Below are 21,881 nucleotides of genomic sequence, written 5' to 3' on the forward strand. Positions count from 1 at the left end.
GCCCTTCTCCAGTGACTACGATGCTATAAGTTTGGTTTAAATTTGGCACCTCTACTAGATAACTCCCACTCAGCTGAATTTGTTGATCCCAATTTGTCCCATGTCTTCCGTAAGAACTAGCTTTTAGTCCTTTTTGATAAAAAACAATTCTACTTGATACTTTATTTTGCCGTGGGCGTTTGAGCTTGCTAGCCAAAAAACATGCAGTTTAAGGATCCGTTCTAGGATAGAATACGCTTCGATTATTTAAACCCCCCATTGCCACATGAATAGCATTTGTCATTTATCAGTCTTCTTCATACATGCTCGTTGGAGGATCCCGCCTTCTTCGGACTTTTGTCTCATTTCAGGCTACTGCGTTTATTTAACTCCTTTTCTGCAACAGTCGCTTGAGCTGGGTGCTTAAGCTTAAGCTTATGTTCAATAAGTACTTGTAAATGGATTATATTATAGATTTACGACTTATGTTAAACTAAACAAATACAGAAGTAAACAATAAAGTAAATTAATACACAGCACATGTATGTATATATATTTTCAGTTTGATGCTAATTATGCTTGTTTTAGAGGTTTCAATGCTAATAAAAAAATTATTATTCGATTTCAGCGGGTTTAAAAGTGTTTTGAGGAAAAATCGGCTCAGGCCAATCCTCTGGAGGTTGTTGTTGCACTCTTGCTCCTGTTATTAAATTAAGGGACTTAAGCCAAAAATTTCAAGAATATATAATTCAATTAGTTTGTAAAATAGTACAAGATAAGGACAATTTTTCTCTAGGTTGCCAAGACTTTTAATTTAAAAAACAAACAATTGTCAGACGGTCTTCAGCAAAAAATAGTACATTTTAAAAATATGTTTTATTGTTTTTGATTCGCAATTTGTTACAATTCATAGAAGTCGATAGTTGACCATTAGCAGAAGATGGTATTTAATTTTAAAATCTAGCTAGAGCTACAGCCGATTTTACAAACGACGTAGCTATCGGCCATCACTAGTGCGGGCGGTCGCTTGCGCGCCAAAAGCAGTTGTGTGTTATCGATAACGGGGGCCAGTGTTGCCTTGGTGCTTTAGCGAGATTTCAGCGTGACTGTGCCTTAAAAATTGTGTAAAAAGATTAGTAAAAGAAAGGTGGATAAGTCGCACAGCAGCTGATTCGCCACCCAGCAAAAAACTGGCATCTTTCGATTCACGGTGACCGCGAAGAGCGACCTAAAGTGCAGTGTGCGAATGTGCGACCCTTGGCAACCCAGCCAGTTGTTCCGTTCTGCTCTTTTCTAGGCGGCAGCCGTCGCGTGAAGACTGAAGTGAAAATCGTGTTTTCCACGAGTTCTTGTGTTTCAATTCATTTAAACCAGACAGACTAAGATGGCAGCCGATCAGGCCCAGTTCCAGCAGCTCCTGGTGTCCCTTTTGTCCACGGACAACGATGTGCGCCAGCAGGCGGAGGTGAGTCCCAATATTCTCGTTTACGGCGTGGCTGGGGATCTCGAAAAGCGTATTGCCGTCGCCTCGAATTTTCGATGCGCAATTTGCGATTTGTGGGTTGCAGATGATGAAGAAATATACGGCGGAGCAGCTGGCATCTATAAGATCTTCTCCCGGCACATGTGTACGTACGTCGGTGTGCGAATCGAACGGCCGAAATTTCAGTTGAATCTGATTCATCACACAAAACGTGTTTTCGCCTCCGCTTTGCCCCGAAATTCGCATGTGTGTGAGGGAGAGGGCGACGGATGACAGACGGTGCGAAGCAGGCAAACAAATCAAAATGAAAGCGAATTGTGCAATTTGCAAGCCGCCACATGATTTTCTATTGGAATTCGCAGTAGGTAATTCGGAACACCAAGTGCCGCCGAAAACGGAAACAAAGAGCAGGTGCAAAATCCATGACACACGGTCCCAGTGGTGCAATCTGTCAGTTGATAAGGCTCTCGGATTTCGAAGTCTCGCTCTGGCGCCACATGGCACCGCCACGCCCACGCCACACCAACCACCAAACCCCACCCACTCTGATGACCTTGGGTAGCATGGTACCGCTTCCACCTAAAGTTCCACCTGGGTTGCCAAAAATACCTATTTAGTTTCCGTTCCAGCTTCACTTATTTAATTGTGATTTTCACCTAAAAATATAAATAACTAAGATCCGCTTTAAATTGTATCAAAGCCCTATTTTGTCAAGGTGGTATTTTGTTTACATATACAGAATAATATTTAAATTACTATTCTTAAATGTATATTACAAAACCATAAATTCAATACAAATTCCAGACACCTAAATAATGTTTGTTTTGATTTCTAATTCCAGGACGCATACAACAACCTTGCAAGAGAACTGAAGGTGACGCATCTCCTGGGCAATATCCAAAATGGCCAGCAGTCGGAGGAGGCTCGACAGATGGCGGCCGTGTTGCTGCGCCGTCTGTTTACCACCGAGTTTATGGAGTTCTACAAAGGGGTAGGCAGAAAAGCGGACAGAGAATCCCCGTCAGAACATCATTCTGATATTATCTTACTCTCAGATTCCAGCTGAATCGCAGAACCAATTGCTTCAGCAGATTCTTTTGGCCGTGCAGCAGGAGGTGACACCGCAGTTGCGTCGCAAGATTTGCGAGGTAGTTGCCGAGGTGGCACGGAATCTGATCGACGAGGACTGCAACAACCAGTGGCCCGACATCTTGCAGTTTCTCTTCCAGTGCGCCAACTCGGCTACGCCCCAGCTGCAGGAATCGGCACTGCGGATCTTCTCCAGTGTGCCTTCGATATTTGGAAACCAGGAAGCTCAGTACATTGATCTGATCAAACAGATGTTGGCCAAGAGCATGGACGCTGGATCCGATCCGGAGGTCCGAGTACAGGCCGTGCGAGCAGTCGGAGCATTCATCCTCTATCACGACAAGGAGAACGAGACGGCCATCTACAAGCACTTTGCGGATATGCTGCCCCGCATGATCCACATTACTGGCGAGACAATCGAGGCCCAGGATGACCAGAGTCTGCTAAAGCTCCTAATTGAGATGACCGAGAACTGCCCGAAGTTCCTGCGTCCCCAGCTGGAGTTTATTTTTGAGGTCTGCATGAAGGTATTCAGCTCACAGGACTTTGAGGACAGCTGGCGTCACCTAGTCCTGGAAGTTATGGTGTCGCTGGCCGAGAACGCCCCGGCGATGGTACGCAAGCGAGCGGACAAGTACATCGTGGCTCTGATTCCGCTGATTCTGCATATGATGACGGATTTGGATGATGACGAAAATTGGTCCACCGCCGATGTGGTCGATGATGACGATCACAGCGACAACAACGTAATCGCCGAGTCTTCGCTGGATCGCCTTGCCTGTGGCTTGGGGGGAAAAGTTGTGCTGCCGCACGTCATGAACGCTCTACCGGCTATGTTAGGTCATGCCGATTGGAAACATCGCTTCGCAGCCCTCATGGCCATCTCGGCCATTGGTGAGGGTTGTCACAAGCAGATGGAGGCCATTCTCGATGAGGTAATGACCGGAGTCCTGAACTTCCTAAGGGATCCTCATCCTCGCGTTCGATACGCCGCTTGCAACGCCATTGGCCAAATGTCCACCGACTTTGCACCGATCTTCGAGAAGAAGTTCCACAGCCAGGTAAGTCTTGTCTCAATAAGGCCAAAATTTTTCTTTGTAAAGACCTTTTAAACTGCGCATTACATCATTAAATTTTTTGCAAAAAAAAGTAAAGAAAAGGCATTATTTACTGTCGAATTGGTTTTAACTGCACTTAATAGTTTTTATAGAGTTACATCTAATCTAGTTCAGATTCTGATTATCGACTCTTCCTATTATTTTAGTATTATTTAAATGTTTAAAAATGTTCTCTTGTTTCTTCAGGTGATTCCCGGTCTCTTGTCTCTTTTGGATGATGTGGAAAATCCCCGAGTACAAGCACATGCCGGTGCCGCTCTGGTGAACTTCAGCGAGGACTGCCCGAAGAATATATTGACACGCTATCTGGACGGGATCATGGCCAAGCTGGAGACCATTCTGAACTCGAAGTTCAAGGAGCTGGTGGAGAAGGGAAACAAGCTGGTTCTGGAGCAGGTAGTGACCACAATTGCATCGGTTGCGGATACCTGCGAAGCGGAATTTGTGGCCTACTATGATCGTCTTATGCCATGTCTGAAGTTCATCATCCAGAATGCAAACTCGGATGATCTCCGCATGCTTCGCGGCAAGACAATTGAGTGCGTGAGCTTGATAGGATTGGCGGTGGGCCGGGAGAAGTTTATTGGCGATGCCGGAGAGATCATGGATATGCTGCTGGTTAATCATACCGAAGGAGGTGAGCTATCTGATGATGATCCGCAGACCTCCTATCTGATCACTGCCTGGGCACGTATGTGCAAGATCCTTGGCAAGCAATTTGAGCAATATCTACCCGTCGTCATGGGACCCGTGATGCGAACGGCCACCATGAAGCCTGAAGTGGCGATGCTGGACAACGACGAGGTGGAGGACATCGAGGGTGATGTGGACTGGTCTTTTATTAATCTTGGCGAGCAGCAGAACTTCGCCATTCGCACTGCTGGCATGGACGACAAGGCTTCGGCCTGTGAGATGCTGGTTTGTTATGCTAGGGAACTAAAGGAAGGATTTGCCGAATACGCTGAGGACGTCGTGCGTCAAATGCTGCCCATGCTTAAGTTTTACTTTCATGACGGTGTCCGCACAGCTGCTGCTGAGTCACTGCCTTACCTTCTCGACTGCGCAAAGATAAAGGGCCCACAATATCTAGAGGGCATGTGGTTGTTCATTTGTCCTGAGCTGCTCAAGGTAATCGTCACGGAACCGGAGCCAGAAGTGCAGTCGGAGCTTCTAAATTCGTTGGCCAAATGCATTGAAACCTTGGGACCTAATTGTCTTAATGAGGATGCAATGAAACAGGTTCTAGAGATTATTAACAAGTATGTGCTGGAGCATTTCGAGCGCGCTGATAAACGTTTGGCGGCCCGCAACGAGGAGGACTACGACGACGGTGTGGAGGAGGAGCTGGCCGAGCAGGACGATACAGATGTTTACATCCTTTCCAAAATCGTTGACATCACACACGCCCTTTTCCAGACCAACAAGACTCAGTTCTTACCCGCCTTTGAACAGGTGGCCCCGCACTTTGTCAAGCTACTGGAGCCCAGCCGACCTCTTGCTGATCGCCAGTGGGGCTTATGCGTGTTCGATGATCTTATTGGTGAGTTTTCTTCACTGAATTGTGCATTTCAATAGATCCGATACCTTAAAAATAATTTTAAAAGAATACTTGATTCGTTTTCATAATTTGTGCCACCATTAAACTAACGACTTTTCTAAACCCTCATTTTACTTACAGAATTTTGCGGTCCCGCCTGTGCTCCATACCAGCAAATCTTTACGCCAGCCCTGCTACAGTACGTGTGCGATAAATCCCCAGAAGTGCGCCAGGCGGCTGCCTACGGATGCGGAGTGCTCGGTCAGTTCGGTGGTGAGCAGTTTGCGGTCACATGCGCCCAGATCATTCCATTGCTGGTGCAGGTCATCAACGATCCCATAGCCCGCGACATCGAGAACATTAATGCGACAGAGAATGCGATCTCGGCGTTTGCTAAGATCCTGAAGTACAATAAGTCGGCGCTGACCAATGTGGACGAGCTTATCGCGGCTTGGTTCTCTTGGCTGCCGGTGTCTGAGGATCCAGAAGAAGCCGCTCACATTTATGGCTACCTATGCGATTTAATTGAAGGCAACCATCCGGTAATTCTTGGGGCCAACAACTGCAATCTGCCGCGCATTGTCTCCATCATCGCTGAAGCCTTCTGCACCAAGGTGCTAGAGGCGCAGAACGCCACCGGCACACGTATGCTCACCATCGTCAAGCAGGTGGAATCGAATCCAGAAGTAATGGCCGCTTGCGCCAGCACCTTGAGCCCAGAACAGCAGCAGGCGCTGCAGGATGCCTACCGGGAGCTGGCGAGCGGTGCTTCCGCCTAGGGAATGGCACCTCCTTCTCCCCAGACCCAATCCAATCCAGGCGAACTTGCCAAGGAGGGTAGGGTGGTGGCTTCAGCTACTCGTTATCATTATTTTTATGTGACCGAAATCGTCGTCGGAAGTATATGAAGTATATGTTCAACAAATAGATACACGCATCATACATTTATGTGTACCATAGAGTTATCTGGGTACATAATTCTATACATATTGTGATTTTAATCAAAACTCTTCTCCCGAAGACAAAAGTCTGCCTCGTTAGAATTTGACATGTTGTATGGATGAGATCCAAATGTCATCCCAATCACACACAAATTCCAATAGATTATTTTCGTTACTCAATTTTTCATATGTTTATACATATGTGTGTATATACGGCCCGAACGGCCGCCTCTTTCTGCAAAAAGCAGGATGTAAAAGTTGTCCGAATCAATCGAAATATAATTTTGTGCATTCAAATCGACAAATATATTCAAAGGAATAACATTTATTGTATTTTAAACATGATAAAAACGAAATAAATAACACTTAAATCAATATTTTAATTGCCATGAGCTTATGTTTTACAATTGCTTTCGCGCGTGCTTGAACATCGCTGCAAGCTCATCATGTTATGTAAGTTTGTTTGACTTGATTTTTGTTATTAACCTGCCCTGAAAGGCATATCTCATGAATTATTCAGGGCAGAGAAATAAGGAGCTATGGCATTTCAATAATAATTCTCTAAAGATTAATTTAAAAATCGTGGTGGCAACGTGGTGGCAGTAAACGTGCAAAGGCCTCCTAAGCAGCTGATCCGATTCGAAATGAAAATTAAGCGAATCAAAACAAAGATGGAAAAAATCGAAACATTCCACAGCTCGAATAGAAAACAATCATTCTGACATAGTATATTTTACGAATTTAAGTTATATTTGGCAAACACGAATTTTAGTTTAAAGACAACCGGGTGCACGAATAAAAAGGGGTAGAAAATTCGCGTAGTAAAACTTATGAAGAAATCGCAAAAGTGAGCGGTCCAGCGGTTCTTTCTGGAACACTAGGTGACTAGAAGTGCAGACCAATCGCTCCAGCTTCCCAGCGAATCAGACCAAAGGCTAAAGGTGAGTGCAACAGGTAGATGGACATTAGAAGGGCAGAATTAGAGCAGCTGACCTTATTATTTTGTAGCAATAATAAGAATAAAAAGCGTCCCATGCCCAATTTGGTGACGCATATTGGTTACTCTTTTATTTGTAGTTTGTTGCCCCCCACGTCAGCATAAATCTCTGGCATCAAGTGCGTTGGAAAGCAGCTTGTGTAATCTCTGTTTGTTTGTTAAGTTATACGACTATCAACAAAAAAGTAATATGCTGTTACGTCGGCGGAGTACCCGTGTCCTAGATAAGGACTAGGGCCGAGGGGGAGGAATCTGATGTTCAGGCACCAGGTTGCCAGCGTAAGCTCGTCGTATTTGGATCGTGAAATCTGGATTAGCCTCTCACCTCTCTAACATAACGAGAATAAATATTAGAAGTGTCAGTAAAAATAATTACATTCGTACCGTTCGTCAGTCAGCAGTCCTCACTGCCCCACAAGCTAAGCTGACGCTTGATCGTTAAGCGATCGGGCAATTTTTTGGTAACATTCTCTCCCCTTTACGCGTGCGCTTGCCAGATCGATCGTCTATTTATACCAATATTACACATTTAATTTCTATCAATGAAATGCATTGCCTGGAAGAGGTGTGGTATGGAGGTATGGTGTTTGGTGATAGTCACGACCCCGCTGCACTGATCGCTTGTAGGTCTGCTGTATGCCTAGGATCTCGTCTTTGTATTGTCGGAGGCCTTCGACTCCTTGCCACCCATCTTAAGACTTCTTGAATATTTCTTAGGATTGTAGGTCTTTCTTCACGAGGCGCACTCTTGACTTCCTGTCTGTTGGCTTAGAAGAGTGGGTCTTTCGTTACCAGGTGTCCTTTTGCCTTCCATTGATCTTTTCAGTCCAGGACTCTGGAATCCTGCGTAACAGTGCACTTACAAAATATGCTAAAGGAGAAACATGAATATAAAGACAGTAGGATTTCCTACAGATTTAATCTTCCTAAACCATAAAATAACCATAAATATTTAAAATCCAGACTTAAATTTACTGAGCCTGCTTACGGTTTCTAATGTTTGTGAGTTGTTCCTAAGATAATCGAGACTGTGATGGCGGAGGAGAGAAGCGAATTCCTGGAAGCGTATGCTGGCATCAAAACAGCCTACAAAACGGCCATGACTCAGGTGGACCAGGCCGTAAGTCACGAGGAGCAGGATTCCCCAGCCCAAGCCATTGAGGCCTACGAGCTGGCCCTGCGTATGATAGAGAACACCTTCGGAATTCCAGTTGGTCTTCCCGATAAGATCGACAACGTGCAGGTGGAGTGGAACGATGCCTGTGCGCTGATCCAAAAGCTCAAAAGCGCTGAGTCGGAATTGAGATACCGTCTTAAGGTACTGCGATCCCAGAACCAGTCCATTGATGATAAAACCATGGAGGCTAGGGAGGAAAATCGAACTGAGTTGGGAGCAAAGAGCGCGTTGCTGTCGAAAAATCCCTCCACGCATTATGATATAGCCAATGCTAGTGGAACACCAAAAACCTACAGGGAGCTGGCTGCCGGGTTGCGGGAGCTCTTAGCTGTACGGAACTCCCATGTCTTGCTGGATGAGCTCTTCCGTGCGCAGGTAAAATTGTACCGGATCGAAGCCAGTGGAACTGTTACCTCCATGAGTGGTTCGTCCACTATGTCATTGGTAATGTGTACTGTGGGTGGCAAATGGAAGTACCTCAGTGGAATCTACTACATACAGTGCTCCGTGTCAACTGAAGGGGCTGCAGGGATTTGGCTCTACCCACTGGTTCCCTCGATTACAAAATGCTACCGAACAGAGTACGGAGCCTTTATTTTTCCGGATATGGAGTGCCAGCAGCCGGAAAATGCGTTTGGTTTGATGCTAACGAAAGAGGGACAGACCATGCACTCGGAGATGAAACTAGAGGACCTTCAGCAGTTCTTCCTTGACTTATTGGAGGCCGTACTCGCTGGCACGGTGGAGCAGTTAAAATCTCCGACCTCCCAACGTGCTGACCTCGCTTCAGATACCGTTTCCGGATCGGAGCGGGTGTCTAGACACATTGTGAGTGTGGCTGATTTTATTGCTAGTAATCTGGTAAGGGGAGCCGAGAATACGGGAGGGTTTATGCTTACGAGCACTCCGTATCTAATTTCCAAGATGACGCCAGCCTCCGTAGATGCTCAGGTGCCCAGCTCTGTCCAAACTTCAGGTGAGTAAGAACCAATAAGATAGTTTTATTTATACAATGGAGCGCTGAAAAAACCCATTTATACCCGTTACTCTTAGAGTAAAAGGGTATACTAGATTCGTTGAAAAGTATGTAACAAGCAGAAGGAAGCGTTTCCGACCATATTAAATATATATATTCTCGATGCGAATCAATAGCCGAGTCGATCCATGTCCGTCTGTCCGTCCGTATGAACGTCGAGATCTCAGGAACTACAAAAGCTAGAAAGTTGAGATTAAGCATACAGACTCCAGAGACATAGACGCAGCGCAAGTTTGTCGATTCATGTTGCCAGGCCCACTCTAACGCCCACAAACCGCCTAAAACTGCCATGCCCACAATTTTGAAAAATGTTTTGATATTTTTTCATTATTGCATTTAGTCTTGTAAATTTCTATCGATTTGCCAAAAAACTTTTTTCCACTCCCACTCTAACGCCCACAAACCGCCAAAAACTGTCAGTGTTGAAGACTCTCCTTCGCGAATCTTGTTTTATTATAAGCATATTACATCATTTTTTGGCAAAAGTGACGCATAGCAGATAACTATTTGTTTCAAAATACTTTAATTGAAATATAGCTTCCGTACATTAAACAGTGTACCTAATGATGATATTGATTTTTTTGTGTTTTGAAGGTGCGATCGCCACTACACTTGCACCTCTATAAGAGGTGGGAACATTTCATTCTTAACTTAACTTAACTTAATTAAAGTTTAGTGTTTTTTAGATTGCACTTTTCTATTAATAATAAGTTCTGAATGGTGTATGTATCTAGTACTACCCTTGTTTTCCTTATAGTTGAGGTGGCCCAAAAAGTGACGCACGCCGCAGCCGGAATGACAGGATGGATAGCTGGAAAGGTTGGCACTGCCTCAATGGCAGTCGGTCGCTACCTGGCTCCTCATATTCAGGAACAGGGCTCTAAATTGCTGCAGAAGGGATTTGGCTACGACAACAGCAAGGCTAATAGCACCATGGAGGGCGCCATGACCATCGCGGCAGGAGCCGTGGAAGGAGTCAGTACCGTATTCGATGGCCTCGAGACTTCAGCCAAGATCCTGGGTTGCAGTCTTAGTGAAAACTCCGTCAAGATAATCGAACACAAGTGGGTTGAATATCTTAATTATACCCGTTACTTGTAGAATAATTGTAGAATATGGGCGTTGGAGTGGGCGTGGCAAAAAGTTTTTTGGATAATCGATAGAAATTTACAAGACCAATACAAAAATGGAAAAATATCAAAACATTTTGGGCAAAACAGTGGGCGACATGATCGACAAACTTGCGCTGCGTCTATGTCTCTGGCGTTCTCGACGTTCATACGGACGGACAGACGGCTATTAACCCTGATCAAGAATATATTTACTTTATATGGTTGGAAACGCTTTCTTCTGCCTGTTACATACTTTTCAACGAATCTAGTATACCCTTTTACTCTACGAGTAACGGGTATAACGGTTATGCATTTTTGTAAAAGATTTTGTTACGAAATTTTGTCCGAATTAAAACAAATCACATACGTTGAACACGTTTTTCCTTATTTGAAATGATCCGAAGATCATTTGTCACTTGTGAATAGCTTACGAGTTACTCTTATAAAATGCACCATTTCTAAAATGTGGGCGATGTGTTATCAAATTATCTAGGATTACGAAATATTACTCTATCTTAAACTGAATATCATATAAATAATACAAATACCAATCCGTTCATATATGTTTAAAATGTCAAGGAAAAGTAGATGAAATTGGTAGTCAATTGATCAATCAGTTACAAATATGTAATATTACTTAATTCGAAGTCTAGCTATACAAAAATATCAATATGCAGGCTTATTTTATATTTTATATAATTACATAAATGTGTATCTACAATTTCAGATATGGTCAGCAGACGGGAAATCTGGCTAGTGGCACCTTCGACACGGTGGGCAACGTTTTTGTGGTCAGTCAGAACGTAAACTACATTACTCCGAAGGGCATTGCCAAGAAAATGGTCAAACGAACCGGTGAAGCTGCGGTTAGCGACTATAAACGAGACTTAAGAAAATCGAAATCTCATTTTATTGATGCCGGAGCCCTTTATCCGGATCTCCGGACTTTAAAAGAATAGCGCGAATAGCAAATGAACAAACTATATATTATAATCGTTGATATTAAACTATTGATACTATTGAGAAAAAATTTTAATGTAAAAAAACGGATGAGAGATGTATGTTACTAACTTCTGAACCACAGAAGGCAATGACTTAATTGACGAAATACAGCAGATTAAAAAATAGTGCAAAGACAAACATCTAATAAGAACAGTATAATTTTTTCTTAAGTTTTATTTTCCAAAAAACAACTAAATCAATTTAAACCGCAGATTGAATGCATATACTAGATTCGATGGATTCAGGATGACACGCTCAATCTTTAGTACATTTTTTGTGCAATTTATGCAATTTCTTTTTGTCTTTCCAAATTATAAATAGTTTTCTAGCACCCCAACAGCTGAGTAACAGCTAAATTATAATGTACTAACTTTTATTATATTATTTTATTATGCAAAAAAGGCACGTTTTAGAATTATTAGCTATCTTCACTTATTTAGAACCAATAACTCTATTTTAGCAAAGAATTTCATATGACCGCATTTAAACGCTATTTTAGAGCGTTAGAACGTAAATGGCCATGTAAATTATGAAACAAGTGATGTATGTAAGTCACTTTAGTTTTACGGTTCGATGAAAATCGACCAGAAAACCGCACGGGAAAACTACTATAATAAAAGTTTTATGTTGAGTCTTATGTTGGTAAAAAGGAACTTAAATATATGACTTTTTTCTCAAACTGCAACACTGTCTGTAGTGTACTTATTCGTCACCAATCAACACCTCGATCTCCTATTTGACTCGTCTGAAGACGCCGTGTTTCTTTTTCTTAGTACTATTTCTTTTAAGATACTAAGGTTGGTACACCATGACTTACGAACTGAGCTCAAGAATATAGAACCAGCAACCAGCTCATTAATAAATAGAACGAGCTATAAAAGATCTTCATATGAAGACTACTTACAATATGTATACTATATATGTACATATACACGAAGTGTGTTAAAACTTCTTGCATTAGCTTGTTTCCCAGATACATATTCTAAATGTCCTCAGTGTAATATAATAAGGAGCCCCAGTGATCCAAATTTCGTAATGGTTCAGCTCTCGTGTGAGTCCTATGGTGAATATAGGAATGGGTGTAGCATACTTTTGGGAAACGCAAACAAAAATTATTTTGAAATCGGTTTAGTTTTAAGCTCTGTGGCTCAACCCTTCATCGGGACCTGAATCTGCATACGGTGGAAGAGCAGATCGCAAGGCACACACACACACAAGGCAGATATATTGATAGGCTTAAAAGACACCACAGCATGCTGGCAAGACGCTTACTCCCAGGCAGGCCTCTAAGAAGGCTTAAAAGAAAGGGCTTTGCCAAAACAATTGGACAGCTTTAAAGACCTTCTCGATGTATGAGATTTTGTTGTAAGTCCTCCTATTAATTTATTCTAAAGCTTTGAAGAGCTCCATCGGCATCTCGTTACGTAAACGTAGCCGAATATTCGGATTAATTGGCATCAACTAGCTTTATAAAAACAATGCAGTGGTCAAATTAAAATTGTTCTTCATTAAAGGATTTATTATCCACTGCGTTCGATGTCTTAATTGAAACCGATAAAGTTCTTATTAATTTTGAAGACTTTCCGAACAACGTAACGAAAAACGTAAGAGCGAAGCAGAGAGACCTTCTCTGCCGACAGATAAAAATACCGCAGGTTGCGAGAGTACGGAATTATTCTTATTCAACTCATCGCAGTTGGCCACACTCCGCCCCATTTTCAAGCCCTGAAATGCCTTCGGTCTGCAGTACATTTTCGACTCGGCTAAAAACAGGAGGCTAAGAGTGAAGTTCGGCCACGCAACTACCCCGCTCTGACGTGATATCGCCCCTTGGTAAATGAATACATGTGTACATATGTGCACACGGTAAATAAGGCAGGAAAAGCCCAAAGCCACGGAGTTCGGATCCGATTGTCTTCCGTTTTGTTTTGCGTAGCACTGCACCTGTGCAGTGAAAAATCCGTGAATTCCGTCGCGGTGCAACAGTGGCGCTTGTGTGGGAGAATGGCGAGGGGAAGGTGTATGGGGAAGTGTGTGTGGGTAGTGTGTTTCTATTTCCGATTTTGATGGAGAGTATCCAGCAATCTGAGTCATTGCAATTACAACGCGGCGAAAAATAGTTTCTTTCGCTCACAAATACCTGTATAAACAAATACCAATGCAACAACAACGACTGTTGTAAACGTCTAACAGCAAAAGCTGCAACAACAACAGTTCTAACCACAGACACAGGCAAACACGTTTTCCGTTTTATTTTCTGGCCCGCATTTGCTGGTGTGTGTGTGGGTGCGCCGATGTGTGCGTGTGTACGTGTTGCCCGCTCGAGTATAGAAATTTCTAATGATTTTTGGCCTGTTCTCGAAAAGCAGCTCCAAACAACAACAACAAAAATTGAACTCTGCAATGGCTTCAATAGATTTTCCTTTCGTTTAAATGGTTTTATAATTGGATGCCGAAAAACAGCTGTAGCCGCGGTCATAACACAACTGAAAAAAACTTCTGTAACTACAACGACCAGAGCATCGAATTTTGTTGGTGAGTGTTTTCAGTTTCTGCATAATAAATGAAATGAATTGGTAGTCTATTTTTTTTGTGAAGTACTTTTGTATTTATGCACATTTGTAACTATATGGTTGATTTTTACATATTTAAGTAAAGACTACATTACACTGGTAGGCACAATTATTTTGACAAAACGTTCTTTCGTGTTCCTCAGTACTCTTTTATCAGCAGCGTTCAAAGAGTGAGCAAAAGTTCATAAATAGCATATTAATAATAGCATATAAAAAAAGTAGCAAGAATTTTAGTTCAAGCTCAAGATCAAAGAGTACTGAGAAACACGAAAGAACATTTTGTCAAAATAATTGTGCCTACCAGTGTAGTTGGTTGGGGTTGAAACCGAAGAAAGTTATTTTGTGATTCAGAATAAATAACTTTATTGGCAGTATTTGTTCAATTTCTAATATTTATTCATTTAATTCTATTGGGAATATTACTTTGTAAACAAAATCAATAAGTTTGATGACACGTTCTGAGTGTGCTTCAAACATCGGAAACTGAAGTGGGTTTGATACCACTTTTCTGGGAGATTTTACTCATTGAACGTATAGTCGCCATTGCGGATCGTTGGGATCTATTTATCTGACGCAACAGTAGCAGCAAAATACCGTTGTAATGACTAGGACTAGTGATATGACCTCAAGAAGCATTCTGGGACCTGGATCTTGTTGCTCAGGCGGAGCTTGTAAGTGAAAGCTTGTGTTTTGTAGTGAGGTTTCTGAGCTTGAGTTGTACATTGCCGAGATCCAATTATCGATGTGGTCGCTTTCGCATCTCTAGTTCCCAGCTTTGATGTTTGACAATTGTATTTCCAAAACATTTCCACACCCTCGACATGCGTTTCTGTGTTGGCTTTGATAGGTTTTTTTTTCAAAACATTTTCACTTTGCATGCCAATTTTCTCACTGCTCAGACTTGCAGCACTCGGGCGCCTAGTCATTTATTTGATATCATCATTATCGTCGTCGCCCGAGCAACAGGTTTTTAGCTAATAAGGTAATGGCTAAAAGACGGGGAACCGACTAAATTATAATCGCAAGAAAAAATCCATCATTGGAAAGTTGGTTTGATTGCATTTGCGGAATGTAGCTGCCAGTGTTGCCTAGTTGTGCGACAGGGCGACGCATTTTTCGCCAGCCGTGCACTTGGCTATTATTTCAGGCTTCATGCTTCATTTGGTTTCCAGCGGCTCAAGTCGAATTTTGGAGCAATCGCGCCAGCAAGGGCGTTGGATTAGATTGTGTCGGGTGGATTTAATGGGACCACACCACACTGGTGAGGAGCTGAAGGTGAAGGGATAGAAGGAGGCCTTTTAAAGAGATCCTTCACTCCTACCCACAAGAGGAGTAATAAATTCCTCGGTGTGACAGTGGTTGGCAATTTTTTGCCGCCATTGGCAGGGCGAATGCGAGAAGTGCGGGTCGTTACGCGTTACACAATTTCCGGAGAATTTCCCCAAGCAAATGTGATTTTTCTGTACTCTCAAATGAAAATCAAATCAAAACAGCGCCACCAACTCTCATACTTTTCCATATCTAAACGTATTTTTTAAAATCTAATTATACCCGTTACTCGTAGAGTAAAAGGGTATACTAGATTCGTTGAAAAGTATGTAACAGGCAGAAGGAAGCGTTTCCGACCATATAAAGTATATATATTCTTGATCAGGATCAATAGCCGAGTCGATTTGGCCATGTCCGTCTGTCCGTCCGTCTGTCCGTCTGTCCGTCCGTATGAACGTCGAGATCTCAGGAACTACAAAAGCTAGAAAGTTGAGATTAGGCATACAGACTCCAGGGACATAGACGCAGCGCAAGTCATGGTGCCACGCCCACTCTAACGCCCACAAACCGCCCAAAACTGCCACGCCCACACTTTTGAAAAATGTTTTAATATTTTTTCATTTTTGTATTGGTCTTGTAAATTTCTATCGATTTGCAAAAAAACTTTTTGCCACGCCTACTCTAACGCCCACAAACCGCCCAAAACTGCCACGCCCACACTTTTGAAAAATGTTTTAATATTTTTTAATTTTTGTATTGGTCTTGTAAATTTCTATCGATTTGCAAAAAAACTTTTTGCCACGCCCACTCTAACGCCCACAAATCGCCAAAAACTGGCCTTCGCACTTACACTAGCTGAGTAACGGGTATCAGATAGTCGGGGAACTCGAATATTTGATGTTGTTTTTTGTTTTTACAAAAAGGAAAAACCGATAAAATTTTTTTGTTTTAAGTGTACTTTCAATTTTTTCCAACGCGTATTTTCTTCATCGTCTTTTTTTCGACAAACTTTTCAGCCGCTGCTGCTTTGTTTATAATTTTCCTATCTTATTGTTTTTGTGCGCCTCGTGCGTCAGCTTATGTGACTTCAGTTTGCCTGAAGCGGAAGCGGTCTTAATTGTACAAATAAGAGTAGCTGTGGCTGCAACTAGAAAACTGAGGAAAAAGGGTGTCCCGGCAGCTTGTTCATTTTCCCCCGCCACTCCTGAAAACTCGCCGTGGAAATTGGCGCCGCTGCTGCCAAAATGCCGCGCTGCTCAATACTTGTTTGCCGCATAATTTCCAAATTGCAATTTTTATTTTATGGCTATTTCTCTTCGAGTTGCTTTGTCTGCCCATTGAGGCACATTTAAAAACCGGTTTTGTTTTTTTGACTGGATTATTTTGTTTGGTAATCAGAATTACATGAAGAATTTCATTTCATTTTCATTTGCTAATTAGTAAGTCTCTTTTACAGACTGCTTTTTGATCGGTTTACTGAAACCCTGACCAACGGCGAATTTGCTCTTTGTTAGTTCGTAATTTTATCAAATAAACTAAGTATTTTTCAATATGAAAGAAATTATTCAAATATGTGTCATGTAATTTCTTGATACCTATAAAGGCATAACCCTATAAATCATACAGTAGCTTATTTAAATCAGAATTATATATTAAAAGGCCTCTTGAGACTGACACCGAGGCTCTTTCGGCTCTTTCGTTTCTGGGAGGTCTCTTTTTATAATAATAACCAAAAACACTTCGCCGTGCCCCCTATATGGGCTCAGTTTGGGCTCGACGCTTACCTGTTTCACCGAGAAATACAAGTGACACTTGTGCAATTATTGTACAAAATGTTATTGTCCACTCCTAGAAGGGAGAGTGTGTGAGTAGTAGAACCCTTGAGCTCTCGGACAGCTTGTTCACAAAAACGAAAACGAAACGGAAATCTAAAACAATGAAGGTATTTAGGAAAAACACTCAGAACGCATTGGCGTGCACAACCAGCTTATTAACATACCTGTTAAATTAATGTGTATGTATATGTATTATCTCACGCACGTAGTTCTGGATAATGGGGACTGCAATTACCTGTGTCTGTCCCGCTCCTGGTTTCCTCAATGAGCAGAAATACCGCGGCGGGTGATTTCAGGCGCACTGTAGGCAATTCTCAGCTAATGTTTGAATAGTTTCTGTTGGGCTAATAACCTTTTTCATTAGCTATTTTTGCGAAAATAAAAAGACAATGGTTCTTAGCGAATTCAAATGATTTGGTTTATTTTCCTTTGCGAAGTTTGGCTGCGATCCGTGCATGCAAAGAGTACGAAAGCGAGAGTTGAATTCATTGCAGAGCGACTTAATTGCAGAGAGAACAGTAGAACTATAAGTCAAAGGTGTAGTTGCAAGAGTAATAGAAAGAAACAGAGTGCACTTATTTAAAACTTGCATAACCATCGGTGCCCCAATTCCCCGGTGATGAAAACGAAATGGGCGGCTTAAGTTCCAGCAGCCACCTAATCAAAGAATACTTTCCCATAATATATATACATATCTGTGCGACAGCCTATATAAACATTTTGGTTCCAGTTTATATGGAGTACAAATTGTTGACCTAGCCCCATTAGCACTAGCAGAATTTATTGCCGCAGGCATTTGTATTAAGTATATTATATCTTTTAACTTATATATTTTGTAAAGCTCTGAATAATTGCAACCTATCCCAACCCCACTTCTGTTAGCCCCTAACAGCTGCTGTTAACTGTGCGATTGGGGTGGTATATAGCAGCTGTTTGCTTCTTTGGGGTCGTCGCTCCCGAACCCAAAAACGAGTGCAATGGAGTCGACAGCTTGTGACCTATATAAAATAGGATTCGTTTGGTATCGCCGTGCATATATGTGTTTTTATGTAAACCCACAACTATGACACTTTTGGAATCAATGAAAATTGTTTTAAATGTTCCTGTTCTAGTGTGCCAAAATTCAGGTCGGAATAGAGTTGTTATCAGTTGTGAATACCTTCTGATCCGGAATGGCTTAGTTTCTTTTGTGGACTTAGCGCGTCGAGTTAGACTCAGGAATAAGTGTTGATTCTGTTCGAATAATGACGGAAAACGTTTGCAAAAATATGTGTGGTTAAAAATCATCATAAATTGCGTCTTAATTTTAACTCGTACGTTCTCAGCCTTGTCCAGCGACCCATTTATGCAAGTATAAAGCTCTGATTGCATCTAGAACTGCGACGCAATCGGATTATATTTGTATAAGCCACGAAAGAGGGCCTTGATTAGAGTCAACAGAGGTGGAGTATAGGCACTAGTCCATATGAGTCCATATATGTATAATGCGGCGTCAACGTTTATCAGCGATTAAAAGAGAAATTTCAAGTTGTCTATTTATATAGCCCCCCTCTCAGGTACAATAAAAAGAACTCTGTTTACATTCATAAACCAATTAGGTCCCTATTTATTTTTATACCCGTTACTCGTCAAGTAACTAGGTATACTAGGTTCGTTGAAAAGTATGTAACAAGCAGAAGGAAGCGTTACCATATGAGATATATATTCTTAAACGGGATCAATATCTGAGTCGATCTGGCCATGTCCGTCCGTCCGGCCGTCTGTCCGTTTGTATGAACGTCGAGATCTCAAGAACTACAAATGCTAAAACGTTGAGATAAAGCATAAAGACTTCAGAGACATAGACGCCCCGCAAGTTTGTTGACCCATGTGGCCACGCTCACGTCGGGGAACTCGACTTTAGCGTTCTGTCTTGTTTGGTATAGGTATTCACAAGCTGTAGACTTGTATAGTATTAAACACAGGACCTCTTTAACGAGGTGAGAGTAGATTGACGATGGCAGCTTTAGGTTTAAGTATTGTACTTATGGCACTTATTTTTGATGACTGTATTTTTTAAAGTTTTAAAAATGTACAGTCTTTGCTCTGTTGTTTTCGGTTTGAAATCGTTTAGTAATCTGACTTTATGATAAATTTGGGAGATTCTTGACTAAATCAAATAAATACGTATTTTTTAGATCTACAAATAATTGTTTTATCCGAAGTCCGTATAGGAATCTTGAACGACACAGCTTAACTAAATGAAATGTTATGTTAATTTGCTTAAGCATAATTCAAATCAGTATGTTTGTAAGCATTGTTGCATTTTAGCATTTATGTAGAGAGGGTTTTATTTTAGTTTATAGTAAAACATTTGTATATATAAAATGCTGGCACTGAAATTTATCTTGACAGCACCAACGATAAGGTAACGCGATTCGTTTACCTATCTACATACATATATACATAAGAAGCTGGGCTCAGTGAAATCGAATCTTTGAATTTTGAAAGCTGGAATTAGTTTATTTTGCCCACGTTCAGTTTTTAAGATACAAAATGTTGAAAATTTTCGAAAATCAAAGAGTTGACGTTTTTTTTAAATAACATTAACAATAACATAGTTTGCTCGCCATTTAGAGTTAAAAAAAATGGTTTAATTTAGAAAATATAACCGATAAAATAATTAAGTGAAACGAAATCTTATCAATTAAACATTATAAACGTTTGCCCACCATTTAAAAATAGTTGTTATCGTTTACCACCCTTAAAAATAATTAATTTTGTTTGCCCACTTCTTAAATATATATATTTCCATTAAATAACGTTTGCCTGCTCTTTAAAAATAGTTTTTATCGTTTTTTTCGATTTTCAATTATTTTTACGTTACCCTTTAACATGTTTTTTCGGTTGCCCACCTCTTAAAAATCCATATTTTCATTAAATAACGTTTGCCACCCTTTAAAAATAGTTTAAATCGTTTACCCACTCTTAAAAATAATTAAAAAAAAGTAATTTGTTTTGTTTGCCCACATCTTTAAAATAAATATTTTCAATACAAAACGTTTGCTCACGTTTGCTGTAGTTCGGACGCCAACTATAAAAAACATTTTTAACGGATGGGCAAACGTTTTTTATTAATAATATTTTAACCTTTTTTCCAAATACTAAACGGTGGGCAAACAATGTTATTACGATAAACAAAGTCTTTTAAAGAATAATTTTTTTAATTTTTGAAAGTTTTTGAAATTTTGTATCTTTGAAACTGGAAGTGGGCATAAAAAACTAATTGGTGGGCAATCTTTCAAATTTCAAAAATTTGATTTTACAGTTCCCAGCTCGTTGAGCTTGGCCGCAATATTATAACTTCAGGTTTAGGTATTTTTTGGCTGTTGTGATTGTCAAACTGGGGCGTGGCCTTGGGAGCCTCATGTTAATGATTCGGGGGAACCGTTAACCGGGGAGGTGTATACCCCCAGCATATCTTTTTGTACTAAATTTTTGTTTTACTTGGGTTCATAATTTTTGATAAATTACGAATTACTCGAATTACTTAACTGTTTTGACGAACAGCGACCGATCTGGAAGGTTCGGATTATTAACATGGTATAGTTATTAATTATTTATCTATGTTCTTCCGAGCGCAAATGAACACTTTCCTACTTATCTGAGCATTATTTCGCTTGAATGCAAAAATTTCTCTTACTGGAAAAGGTTTCACTTTTATTTCTATAGTTTTCGTTTACTGTTAACTGTTGCAGTTGTTTTTGCCTTAGCTATTGCACGAATAGCCGAGTTACTCCAATAAGAAAAAATTAAGGGAAGTTGTATTGTCTGCCACTGATGTGCATGCTGAAGTTTATAAAAGCAAAATGATCCGATAGGAAAGATTTTCTGATTGTTAAAATCAATTTAAATTATAAATGTTTACAAAGGTGGTTCTTTAAAGGTTTATTTGTTTTAGCTAAAATCGCTGATTCTGTAATTCATATGAGGACAATATAGATTGAATGTCATGACTAGTTGGTACTCTTTGTGCCACAGGGAGCTATGCAAGCGGAAAGCAAAAAATACCTGTTTTGGCACGTATGTATTTGAGTGTTCTAGTAACGTGACAATGTTTTAAAACAATCTTCTACCTTCTACACATTCTTCAGCGATTATAGTATATCTTTTTACTCTACGAGTAAGAGGAATAATTATTCAAATGATTTGCAATTATTTCTTTCACTTCACTTGCAAACTGCGCCATTCATACCACAAGCTACGCAAATGCATTTCCTTCTTCCACGTGAAGGTGAAGCCCCCAAAGGGCAACGAAAATAAGTTGGAGGAAAATTAAATGAAATCGTATTTAAGCGGAAAATGCACTTGGAGCTAAGTGGAGTCAAGGGCGATTGGGCAGAGGGGTGATAAAGTGTTGAGAATGGGCATTATTGCAAATTCGTTATGGCCAAGAGCGCTCTTGGCTTTCGGCTCTTTGCTAAAATTTCATTGCTGTGATAATGGTGACTTGGCTTTAAAGAGTCCAAAGTGAGGGGCTCGGTTCGAGTTTTCAGCGACCTTCACCTCGCTGGAGGACTGTGGTGCAAGCGACAACTGCTCCAATGTGACGACAGATGTGCTCTTTGGTGGCTGCCAGGGAACTCGCGCAATTTGCTGCGGCTAAATCAGCAGGCGCAGCAGCAGCATTAACCGTCAACTGGGAGTGACTTAAGCGAATGCTCTGCAACGAGTTTTGTGGCAGTCGAAAATCG

At 41.2% G+C, this 21,881-nt stretch overlaps 3 protein-coding genes across 19 annotated transcripts in view; all 3 read left to right on the forward strand.

Moving 5' to 3' along the window:
- The first annotated feature begins 1,098 nt into the window (after positions 1-1,098).
- Positions 1,099-6,154, forward strand: LOC6535313 (importin-5). Its single transcript, XM_002095933.4, has 5 exons — positions 1,099-1,444; positions 2,304-2,453; positions 2,518-3,612; positions 3,856-5,209; positions 5,348-6,154. The coding sequence occupies exons 1-5, from the start codon at positions 1,364-1,366 to the stop codon at positions 5,983-5,985; spliced, it is 3,318 nt and encodes a 1,105-aa protein (XP_002095969.1). The 5' UTR covers positions 1,099-1,363; the 3' UTR covers positions 5,986-6,154.
- Positions 6,155-6,780: 626 nt separating this feature from the next.
- LOC6535314 (protein spartin) lies at positions 6,781-12,156 on the forward strand. Of its 6 annotated transcripts, none has more exons than XM_039376580.1 (5): positions 6,782-7,088; positions 8,163-9,182; positions 9,246-9,297; positions 10,118-10,421; positions 11,197-12,156. In XM_039376580.1, exons 2-5 carry the CDS (start codon positions 8,178-8,180, stop codon positions 11,426-11,428), a joined length of 1,593 nt encoding a protein of 530 aa, XP_039232514.1. In that variant the 5' UTR covers positions 6,782-7,088; positions 8,163-8,177; the 3' UTR covers positions 11,429-12,156. The 6 variants fall into 6 exon arrangements, with proteins under 6 accessions (XP_039232515.1, XP_039232514.1, XP_015047049.2 ...); XM_039376579.1 differs by having other exon boundaries at positions 6,783-7,088; positions 10,115-10,421; XM_039376581.2 differs by lacking the exon at positions 10,118-10,421 and having other exon boundaries at positions 6,781-7,088; positions 11,197-11,499.
- A 1,016-nt stretch (positions 12,157-13,172) lies between these two features.
- The window catches only part of LOC6535318 (uncharacterized protein CG43427), a 52,140-nt gene continuing 43,431 nt past the window's right edge, over positions 13,173-21,881 (forward strand). For 6 of the 12 annotated variants that reach the window (XM_039376569.2, XM_015191572.3, XM_039376571.2 and 3 more), the window contains exon 1: positions 13,217-14,006. The gene's annotated coding sequence lies outside the window, so the exon portion shown is untranslated. Of the gene's footprint in view, positions 14,007-21,881 lie in introns of all 12 variants that reach the window. The other 6 variants (XM_015191571.3, XM_039376570.2, XM_015191566.3 and 3 more) reach the window with 4 other exon arrangements.

Source organism: Drosophila yakuba, chromosome 3R (assembly GCF_016746365.2).
Source record: "Drosophila yakuba strain Tai18E2 chromosome 3R, Prin_Dyak_Tai18E2_2.1, whole genome shotgun sequence".
NCBI lineage: Eukaryota > Metazoa > Arthropoda > Insecta > Diptera > Drosophilidae > Drosophila > Drosophila yakuba.